We start from the raw sequence: 11,124 nt of genomic DNA on the forward strand, positions 1-11,124 counted from the left end.
AGAGCCTTGCTTTGCGCTCCAGTCAATTATGAAGCGCTGGCTTCGAGATTTGATCTTGGTTTTTGATGAGAATGGCGAGGATCGTGAAGAGATAATTAATCCAAGTCGTTAATCGTGATGCTCGTTCTGATGGATTCGTGATCATAAAGTGTTGCAAATGTCGTTGAAGAAATGGAACTTGATGGCGTGGATCTGATGACGAGGGTGAGGGACAGTTGTGTGAATGAGGGGTTTTGGTTGCGGTGAGGGGCGTGGAGGGGAGGGAGGGCAGGCGAGGGAGGGAGGCTGGGATTTCTAGGTTTCTAGGCAGAGCCACAGACGGCCGACAAGGCACGAAGGGGCAAACTTCAAAGACCAGGCCAGCAGCAATGTCATTCATGCACGCCGAATCCACAATTCCTCAACTGATGTTGGCTCTTGAATTGATCTGTCTGTGCCTAGTTCTTCTAGCTGAAAAGTGAAAGGCCTAAGACCTATCATCCATCGTGTTTTCTTCGTACTCCAGTATTTACGAAATCAATGGCATACCGAATCGCTTTTCGCGCATCCATCAGATCCATGGGCTGGGACATGGGAATGACTGCACTGCACTGCACGCAACGAAACAGACCCAGCCCAGCTCCTATCAAATGTTGCCCATGTCCGTCATTGGGTATCTCTTGCTTAGGCGCTGGCTACTCGGCGATGTGAGCCTGACCACGCCATCCAACACCGGTATTGCCACTGACAGCCTGTGACAGGTGAGCCTTTGCGGCAGCTAAAAGGCTTGTCTCATGGATCAGGGGACGTGTGGCTAATGTGAGGGTACGAAGTATGGCTGCGCCTCGGGCCCTCCCCTCCATCCTACGGCTGAGACTCGGGGTCACAATAACAAAGCACGAGGCTTGAGGAAAGAGTCTGAGTATACAAAGGCACTAGGTACCTAAGTACTTCTTGAAACTAACACGTAGGCAAGGCCTTGTATCGCCCTTTCTTGACAAAGTACTCAGAAGATAAGAGGAGGAAATTTTGACAATACAGCACTCGAGCATTTCCGGATCGGATGAGCAATGGGAACTTTGGATGTTGGCTACTTAACCCCTTGAGTAAGTACCTACCTATCTACTGATCTTGGTACTTATCCCCTCCCGTAGGTAATTTAGAAGGTCCTCGGTACGGAGCGGAGCCTCGTTCGGCGTCGGCGTCCTCTGATGAACTTCAACCTCAAGACTCTTCCTAATGTCACAGTCGATGTGTCTTATTGGCATGATAACTACAGACTCAGGTACGAAGCACGATGGTTTGCGCTGTTGCGTGCCCAGTCTGTGTTCTTGGTGAAACGAAACCTACCAATTCGAGGTGGCTGAAGCTGCGCTCTCCGTAATTACCCCTGTGCACTAGCAGGGCTGAGCCATGGCCATCTATTGGGGGCTGAAGGCTGGCTGCATTTTCGAAAACCGCTGGACAGACAAAATGTCCACGTTCTTCCAAATTCTTTCATTCTCTCTCTGTCCAGCTAGATTCCGGAGCATGAACTCCTCAATTGCATATCTTGAGAGTTGACAGCCTCCAGTGGCCAGAATCAATCTGCGACACCCCTCTCCATTCCTCCAGCCTCGCCATGGGTTTTAACGACGTAAACCAGAATGTCTTTGGACTCGTTGCATTGATCGTGTCGCTCGTCGCTCTCCTAACCACCGTCATCCAAGTCCTCCAGCAATACTTTTCAAGTGCCGAAGGATATCGAAGATGTGCGAATTCAGTAATGGGGCAGTGGGCCAAAGGAACGCATCGAAAGCTCGTGCCTAGAGAGTTTAGATTTGAAGTAATCTTCGAAACACCGGTCATATTTGTAGCCCCTCCAGACAACCAAAAAGGGCCCATTCCTGGGCGGAAAATCTATTATGTCGATGGTAGTGATAACTCCTACACGAACACCAAAGTTCTGAAGCCTCTGCAACAAAACCAAGCAGACCAACAAGCAGTGAGACAGGTTCACACCGCAGATGATGAACGAGCCTCATGGCTTACTCTCCTCTCGACCCAACAAGGTGCCGAACTTGATTCTCGTATTTGGGATAGAAAACAAAGGGGTACAGCGTTCAAGGAACCTTACTACCAGATTGCAGTCGGGTTACAGAGCAAGACACGATCTTGGGACTTCATTCCCGATGCGATCACCAAACCGTACGCTACTTCAGCGATATGCCATCTAGTGGAGATGATGGCAATGTTAGGACTATACTGGAAGGTTTTTGATCAGATTCTCTGGAATCTTAGAGCAGAAGGAAACGGGTTTATTCTGACGTCCACAACCGTTCACGGCCTTGGTGTAATGGTCGTCTTTGCCATTACTGGAAGGTCAAATTTCGAGGGAAATCGAGTAATTCCTGCCGAAGCAGTGAAGGAATTGGCATTTGGAACTGTACCTAATATTTTCGAGGAAGGAGAGTACTTAAAGCGAGAAAAGGACGCCCAGAGTCTTGAATTGGTTTTTGGTGAAGAGAAGAATGTCACAGCAACCTTGGAATCTCTTGGGTGTACCTCGGAAACAGTCACGCGGTTTGCAAAGGACCACAAACATATCTTCTCCGGTAAGCTCCATCCCCCAACTCACTTTGTGTCCCACCGTCTAACAACAACTAGTATCCTTCGAAATAATCGGCATGCTAGGAAAAGTCTTCCGTATCCGCGGCAGCAACTTCCGCATGCTCCCCAACCCTACGATGGACTTCTGGCTCAAGACAAGCGGCCAAAAAGCCTCCTGGAAAACATCAACCCTCATGAAAGTCTTCCAAGAAAAGCTCAAGAAGCTCATCATTACCGAAGGCTTCGACGAAAATCACCAATGCACCGTCATTTCGCGCCAATGGGACGAAATCGCCATAATTGGCTGCGAAGATGAAGCGACCTTGAGCATTGAAGCACGTGAGGCTATTCATAATGCGTTGGATAATAGGACGACGTATTTGCTCTCTCTGAAGCAAATAGATGTTCTCAGCGTGCTGGTGGCGCATCTTACGAAAGTCATGAAGATACTGGATGACCAGAATTCACCACTGAACAACATCGTGCTGGCGAATAAAGAAGATACACTGCTAAGCTACTATTTCGACGAGATCCGACCTGCGGTGATAGGGAACCTAGAGTCTAATAGTTCATCATTGACGAGAGAGGAAAAGGCGCAGAGGAACACGGTCTGGATATCGTTGATATTCCGCATGCTGTGTTGGCTCTTGTTGCATGATTTCGATAAATCGGATATCAAAATGGTTCCGTCTGATCTGAAGGGAAGTAGAATGCCGGTGTACATTGGTTGAAAGGGGGAAAGTATGATTGCATTGGTCATTGTGGCGTTAGTACAGCGACTTGTATCATTGATAGGCGTTGGAAAGTTACCATTTTAGAAGCATAGTATCGCGGTACTGTCATCATGAGCGTTATTTTCAAGCATGTCATATACCACCTCATTACAATCAAAAGATTTATTGCATTTTGCATAATCCTTGAGCGGGCAAATTTTGGGTGCTATTTCTACAAAAATCAAGACAGTCCACCAATCTACGAATCGCCATTCGTACCATTCCCAGTGATGGTCCCACCAGCCTGTTTCCATGACTGAGCCATAGCCAAGAAATTGGACAGCTTTGCGGTCTGTTGATCGTCGGCAGGGAACACATAGTCGACATACTCCTCGTAAGTATCGTCGTCCATCTTGCGGCGGCGCTTGGTCTTCCGCGGCATCTGCTTCTGCACTTTGTCGATGTCTTCTTCGGAGCCGTGCGTGCGCTCGAATGAGAGCCAGGCGTTGAGGAGGGTGACGCGCTGTGCGGTTGTTAGTACCGAGTAGGAAAGATGAGTCGAGGGAGTGGCTTACCTCTTCCTTGAGCTCCTTATCCTTCATGCTAGTGAGAGCACGCTCAAAGACCTTCCGCGCGCGAGCCTTGGCCATCTCGCTAACAGGCTTCTCCTCATCCTCATCCTCGTCCTCCGCCTCCTCTTCCTCCTCTTCCGGCACGTTAATCTCAAAGTGAGCATAGCTAATCCAGACCTTGACGTGATCGGTCTTGTCCAGAAGCCTCTCGTACAATTGCCGCGTGCGCTGGTACTCGCCTTCTTCCTCCTCGAAATCGATGTACGCTTTCCATAATAGCTCGGGCATATCGAGCACGTTTTGGGAGATGGCGAGTTCGAAGATAGCGCGGGTACGCTCGAGGTCGTCGAGGCCTCGTTCTAGTTCGGCGAATTTGATCCAGGCTTGGCAGTTTGCCGAGTTCCATTCAATGTGCTTCTCGTACAAAGTTCTGCATCGTACGAATTCAAAAAGCTTCAGCTCTAAATCAATATAGCCTTTGAAGAGCTTGTCTTTGGGACACATCCCAATTGCTTGTCCGAGGGTTTTTCTTGCTGCTAATAGCTGTTGCTGCCGGATCTCAAACTGTGCTTTCATAAGCCAGATTTTGGCAAATGTGAACTTCTTGTGGGGTATCAGCTTCAGACACTCCTGGTAGATTTGTCTTGCCCGCTCGACATCCTTGGTGTCTATTTCTTCCCAAATCGCATAGAAGATCCACAAGTAGATGTAACGTCTCCAATGTCGCTTTTCTTGCGTTGGTGGAATTTGAGCAATTGCTCTCTCGTAAACGTCCCGAACTCGGTCCACATCTCCCGACACCTCCTCCAATCTAGCATAATCAAACCAAGTATCATAATTCTTGGGGTTTTCTTTGACTTGCTCCTCGTATTGCACCCTTCGTTTAGACAGAATGACATCCTCAACCCCTTCTCGATCGCCAAACTGCTTCTCAAAAGTCGTATACGCCTTATGAAGCGATATTGATTTTGATCGTGCCAAACGATCTAGGGCGTATTTGTAGATGGCTCTGGCGCGCTCGTACTCCTTTAGTTTCGCCTCATATCTTGCGTAAGCAATGAATAGTCGCTCATCCATAAAATCATCTCCCAACGCCTCAACGGCAGTCCCAAAAACTTCTCTAACAAGATCACTAGTTCCGAACTCCTCTTCGAACCTCGCCCATTTGATCCAATTTCTTGGTTCTGGATGGACCATGGTAAATCTCTGAAAGATCTCCCTCGCCCTCTGAAACTCGCCGTACCTCTTCTCCATCTTGATATAACTGCTCCATGCTGCCTCATCTGGCTCCCAAGACATCCATCGCTCGAAGACTTGTCTTGTGCCTGGAATATTGGACAGCATTTCCTCCATATAGCAGTACTTGTACCACAACTTGTCAACCCTGGGCAAGATAGTAACAGCACGATCCAGTAAATTCCGGGCATGATTGATATTCCTCGACTTCATCTCCGCCTCAATATATCGAATCCATAGCGTAACAGAAGTCGCATCAACATCTAAAGCTCTCTCAAAGATCGATCTGGCGCGCTTATATTCCTTTTGCTCGAGTTCCCATTGTGCGTATCTCATCCAATTGTTCATATTAACCCTGTTCCTCTGCACATACGCCTCGAACTCCTTGCGCTTCCTGCCTTGGAACTCATGGAGCTCTTCGAGGTCAGCAAATCGCTGAGTTGGCGCCTGTAATCCGGGTTCCTGTCGGTCTACAGCTTCTCGGAGAAGCTGTTCAGCTGAGATCTGGATCGCGCTGGGCGCCTTGTTCTTGACCCTCGGGGGTCCACGAGTAGAGTCCTCCATGATGGTGGTTTACGCAAAGGCTGTTGGAAGGTGAGGAGAAATGAGGAGCGCGGAAGCTTTTGGGACATAAAAGAGCTCAGACAATGTTCACAATGCTTGTTCGAGAGGTTGTTCCTGAGACGCCCATGTGCTTCTGTTTTGCGGTGAATATTTGAGGCTGATTGACGAGTTCAAGCCTCGCAATATTTTTGAGGTCAAAGCGCGCCAAAGATGAGGCTGCACGCTAGTCAAAATAAACTTGACAACCTTGTCCCAAGACACTCTTTCTTGTCAACGCGCCTTCAGACAACAACAAGCAAAGATGTCGACTCTCGCAGATGAACTCCTACAGGACTTTGAGGATTCGGGTTCAGAAGGAGGCGAAGAGCAGCAGAATGAGGGTATGTTCCCTGAAGCCGATGGCGCAACCTCCAACGGCCACAAGGCAGCGATCGCGAGCGCAAATACGGATGGGATGGAGCTAGATGGAGATGAGGAAGAGGTCCCAGAGGATGAGGAAATGACAGGAATCAACGACTCTGGTGTGGATGTGGAGGATGAGGAAGAAACAAAGGCGAAGGTGGAGAAGATGGAGTTGGGAGGTGTTGACGATGTGAGAAGTGTCGCAAAATTAATGAAGACATTGGAACCGGTCTTAGAGGTAAGCATCACTTTCATTCCCCCCTTCTATCCCTTGAAGAGATCATGGTTTACATTGCCTTTTTGTGTATTAGCCCTGACTTCCTCCGACCTACAGAAAATCGCCCATTATCAATCTTTACCCCCGGACAAACAAACTACATTCGTAGGCTCCATCGAGGATAATCCCGAATACCACCTCTTGACGCAATCGAATACCTTATCCACCAATATCGACACCGAGATCATGATCGTTCATAAATACATACGGGATCATTACTCCATTCGATTCCCTGAGCTAGAGACTTTGGTCACCAATCCTTTGGACTATGCCAAGGTCGTAACTATCATTGGGAATGGTCCTATGGACCAAGAAAGCATCAAGGCTCTTCAAAACTCCAAAGACAACAGGCTAGGCACCACTTTAAGATCCGTTCTAGATGGACCCTCGGTGATGATTGTTACAGTGGAAGCTACGACAACCAAGGGACGAGAAATGTCTTCAGCTGAGCTTGAAAGAGTTATGCGTGCTTGTGATATGACATTAGCACTCGACCGAGCAAAAAAGACGTTGACAGATTACGTTCAATCTCGCATGAATCTATTCGCACCTAATCTCACAGCACTCATCGGATCTCTGACTGCAGCTCAACTTTTAAATTTTGCTGGAGGATTAACGGGTCTTGCCAAAACCCCAGCTTGCAATCTACCACCTCTCGGATCGAAGAAGCAGTCGGGAACTGGATTTGCGACCAACGTGGGAGTTAGACAACAGGGTTTCCTCTATCACTCACCTATTATCAGGGGAATTCCCAACGACTTGAAGCGACAAGCTATGCGTATCGTGTCCGCTAAAGTAGTCCTCGCAGCACGTGTAGACCGCGTACATAGTAGTCCCGACGGATCTAACGGCGAAGAGCTCAAAGCAGCTTGTCTCGAGCGTCTCGAAAAACTTACCGAACCCCCACCAAACAAAGGCCAACGAGCACTCCCAGCACCAGATGACAAGCCCGCCCGAAAGCGTGGAGGCCGGCGAGCACGTAAAGCCAAAGAAGCGACTGCCATGACGGATCTCCGCAAAGCACAAAACCGGATGATCTTTGGCAAGGAGGAAAAGGAAGTCGGCTACGGCATGGGTGACGGAACGAAAGGGCTCGGCATGATCGGCCAAGCAAACGAAGGCCGCATCCGAAATCTACAAGTCGATCAACGTACCAAGGCGAAGTTGAGCGCGAAAAATAAGGGCTGGGGAGGCGCAACGCCTGTTGGCGGCTCCGCATCGTCTCTGCGCGGCTTTGGGCAGGGTCCAGGCTCAGGTATCGATTTGAGAGGTAAGGGGCTGCGAGCCAGCGGTGTGGGAACTGCTGGTGCCGGATCGGGAACAGCATCTTCGATAGCATTTACGCCTGTTCAAGGTCTCGAACTGGTTGATCCGAAGATGCAGGCTGAGATGAGTCGGAAGCGAAAGGCAGAGGAGGACCGGTGGTTTAAAGGTGGAACGTTCACGCAGGTGGGTGGAAGTGGAAGTATGGGACCACCTGCGTTGCCACCGAATAAGAAGGTTGATACGGGGTTTGGGAAGATGGGACCACCTCCTACGCCGTTGAAGAAGTGAAAAGCTGGGGGGCGAGGAAGGGGAGGATGGGGATATGGAGACAGGAGTTTAGGGCATGCATGCATGATATGGAAATGGCGTTCGGTAGGTGTATCAACTCGCTATTAGTTTTGCCTTTGCTGTACCAATATTCGATGAACATATAAAGATCAAGAACTTCTCAAATATCGATTCCGTTGTTTGTCTCGTTTCTATGGATCAAGCATGCCATCTAGTATACCTTATAGTACGAGTACGAGCATAGCCTGATGCATCTCTCTCTCTCTCTCTCCCTATCTTCCTTCTCAAAACAAAACAACGCAACAATATCATATACAACATGACCCCAGACAAATAAATCCTCCCATTTCATCACGTCATTCATTCGCCCTCACACAAACCGTATGAAAGGGCAGCGGAGACATCACCGGTACGTAAAACGATACGATACGAGTAAGTACTTCTCCTTAGTATACCTACCTACGGAGTACAGTACAATCAATAAATACAATATAGATATACACATAAGATCAAGCAAATACACCATACCTCCATCATTATCATCACCAGTCGGCACCGCACTTATTTCCGCTCATCATTTGACGGATAAGAAGACCTGGCTATCTGGCTATACGTTACGATTAGACGTCCATGTATGCTGATCTGAGTGCTGCGCTGCGTTGCGTTGCGTTGGGTCGCGTTGCGGAGGTGTGTCCGTCAAGGCGGGGAGAGAGAAATGGGAAACAGACTTTTGCGTGTTGGGTTAGTAACACGTATGATGGCCATGTTTTTATTAAAAACTTCAGTCACGGCAGTTGTTGTAGACAAGAAGATAAATCATTCATAATAGCTTTGAATTACTTTATTTTGATTTGCTTCTTTTATGCATATACAGTTATTTTTGTACAAGTCACAAACCTGAGTGTGCTTGCTGTACTCGAACCGGGTATCATTGTTTTAATCCCCAAAACCCATCAATAGGTAATGGGAGGGGATTGTGTTACCATACCAAGCCTAACCTACAGGGGCCGTTGGTATCGTTAGAAAGGTAAGATCTTCCATCCAGAGACCTATTATTCGTACGCCATGCGCCCAGGCCCTCCGATCCAAAACGATCTAGCCAATAAACCCCGCTCCCAATAAACACAACACCAGAAGACCAGAGGCCCTGGATTCGACAAACGCATACCCAATCCCGGGAGACCCTGGAACCCTTCGTGCATGTGCATGGTATATTCCAAGGAAACCCGCCCGATTGAAAAAAGTGACAGAAAGGGTGAGGCGTGGCGCCACCACATATAGCGGGGTTGAGATGCATTCAGGCCTATGCCCATGTCAGGCGAAAGTGTGGCCTGTTGAAACACACAACAGTGACACCTCTCGAAATGTTCGGAATCTCCGGATACCTGGTAGGGTTCGCGATCAAATTTCCTGCGTCGAGCCTAGGGTAGAGGAGCCTGTGCTGCCGCCATCGCAAGAGCGTCCAAGCCGCTTCTAGAGGGCGAATCCAACGCGTGCTCGAAACTTGGACTGAAATCGTATGGGTGACTAGCAGATGCAGGGACGGGTAACCTCAAAGCAGGGTCCAAATTGCCGGTGCTGATAGGAGATAGCTCCGAAACGGAACTGCTGCGGCTTCGGTAGCCTACTTTCTTGATACATGCTGGTTTCGTGAGAACTGGAGGGCCTGACCTGCCTGTTATCGGGGACCGAGTTCGCTCTTTAAAGTGCGTCTCAAGATGTTGCTTCATGTTATCAGACCGAGTAAATTTTTTGGGGCATCCATTGTAAGAGCAAGGCACTGCTTTCTCGGCAGTGTGGATTTTAGAGTGGCGTGATGCGTGCCCAGATGTTGTAAAGGTTTTGTCGCAATTGAATTCATTCGCAAATCGGCAAACGTATCTCTTTTGGCCCTTCTCCGTAATAGGGACATTAGCACTGCGATTTGGATAAGGCTCATCGTCGTAGGCATGCGGATGCGGATACGGAGACTGTCTAGGTTCGTGATATGATGGTCTGGATGGCATTTGGTACTGGCTCTGGGAATTATAATCGAAAGGATGCATTCTTTGATCATACTTTGAAGGTTGTACTGAATCTTTATACGCTCCTCCGTTGTTCGTGAATGAATCAGGTCGTCCAGCGGCGGAGGTGAGAGAGTCTGGAGTAATGGGCGAACGAGGTTCGGAGGTTCTATGGGAGTCGAAGGAATCCGCACGCGTCAGGTCTGGCGTTGCAGGAGAAGCAGCACTACTGGGCAACGAGTCCCTTGAAGACGAACGTATCAAATCCGGGGCCCCGTGCGATGGACGATGAATACGGCTGCTTGCCAGTATCGAATCATCGTTCAAGAGAGAGATGTGTCGGCCGGACGAGTCCCTGGCGGGCATACTAGGTCTTTCCTGCATCGCGGTTCTGTGAAACTGTACCAGATGTGTAATCAAAGAGGATGCGGGTGAAGGAAGCAGAGGACGCTAAGTGCAGAAAGCTCTGTTGCGAAGAGGATCAATCGTGGGACTGCTGGGTGGAGAAATAAATTGATGGGTATCGAGTCAACTCGAGAGCAGCTGGAGGGACAGTGGATGTAGAGTCCATAAAAGAATGCTGGTAGTAGAGTATGTGTATCGAGGATTCGAGTCGAGTAAATGGAAGGAGGTGCAGTGAGAAGTGAGATTGTGAGAGTCGTGGTAGTAGTAGTGAGTGATAGGAGGGGAGAAGAGGCTGTGGATCACAGAGGGAAACAGCGAGGGGATGGGATTGTGGGAGGGTGATATGGGATTGTGCGACAGGGACAATGGCACCTAAAGGGTCTAATGCCGACTACGTTAGGCTAGGGCTCAGCTCAGCTAAGCTTAAGCCTCCGTACCGAGTAAGGTCGCATCGCATCGCATCTGTCTTATTTCCAGACTCCCCCGTGCCCGTACAGCGGCATTGCTACATCTCTCTTTTTATATTCTTTGCGCACATGGCATGATCCGAATTCTCCGGATATGGTAATAGATATAGAGACAAGAAAAGAGGATTGGTTAAACGCTTTACAAGGGATTCGTCATTTCTGTTATTACGAGTAGCTACTTTGTAGAGTTGCAGCCAGCAACATCAGATCATATACCAAATGCAAGTTATGTCAGATGCTCCACTTTTACCACAAGACACTCGATGTTACGATTCAGTTACGGAGTCGTCACTTGACAGCGATGCCACAAACGACCAAAGACAAAAGAGGGGTAGGGTCGGCTGGTAATAATAATAATAATAA

The 11,124-nt window shown here is 48.7% G+C and overlaps 4 protein-coding genes across 4 annotated transcripts; 2 read left to right on the forward strand and 2 right to left on the reverse strand.

The window, feature by feature from the left end:
- Nucleotides 1–1,600: 1,600 nt before the first annotated feature.
- Nucleotides 1,601–3,299, forward strand: LHYA1_G008601 (uncharacterized protein; the record flags this gene model as incomplete). The annotated part of the gene is made up of 2 exons (XM_031153521.1): nucleotides 1,601–2,573; nucleotides 2,626–3,299. 2 exons carry the CDS (start codon nucleotides 1,601–1,603, stop codon nucleotides 3,297–3,299), a joined length of 1,647 nt encoding a protein of 548 aa, XP_031001525.1.
- Nucleotides 3,300–3,540: 241 nt separating this feature from the next.
- clf1 (Pre-mRNA-splicing factor) lies at nucleotides 3,541–5,653 on the reverse strand (the record flags this gene model as incomplete). Its single annotated transcript, XM_031153522.1, has 2 exons — nucleotides 3,541–3,804; nucleotides 3,857–5,653. The coding sequence occupies 2 exons, from the start codon at nucleotides 5,651–5,653 to the stop codon at nucleotides 3,541–3,543; spliced, it is 2,061 nt and encodes a 686-aa protein (XP_031001522.1).
- Nucleotides 5,654–5,954: 301 nt separating this feature from the next.
- Nucleotides 5,955–7,886, forward strand: prpf31 (U4/U6 small nuclear ribonucleoprotein; the record flags this gene model as incomplete). The annotated part of the gene is made up of 2 exons (XM_031153523.1): nucleotides 5,955–6,293; nucleotides 6,390–7,886. 2 exons carry the CDS (start codon nucleotides 5,955–5,957, stop codon nucleotides 7,884–7,886), a joined length of 1,836 nt encoding a protein of 611 aa, XP_031001523.1.
- A 1,421-nt stretch (nucleotides 7,887–9,307) lies between these two features.
- On the reverse strand, nucleotides 9,308–10,273 carry NRG1 (Transcriptional regulator; the record flags this gene model as incomplete). Its single annotated transcript, XM_031153524.1, has 1 exon — nucleotides 9,308–10,273. One exon carries the CDS (start codon nucleotides 10,271–10,273, stop codon nucleotides 9,308–9,310), a length of 966 nt encoding a protein of 321 aa, XP_031001521.1.
- Between the last annotated feature and the right edge of the window lie 851 nt (nucleotides 10,274–11,124).

Source organism: Lachnellula hyalina (genome assembly GCF_007821495.1).
Source record: "Lachnellula hyalina strain CBS 185.66 chromosome Unknown contig00234, whole genome shotgun sequence".
NCBI lineage: Eukaryota > Fungi > Ascomycota > Leotiomycetes > Helotiales > Lachnaceae > Lachnellula > Lachnellula hyalina.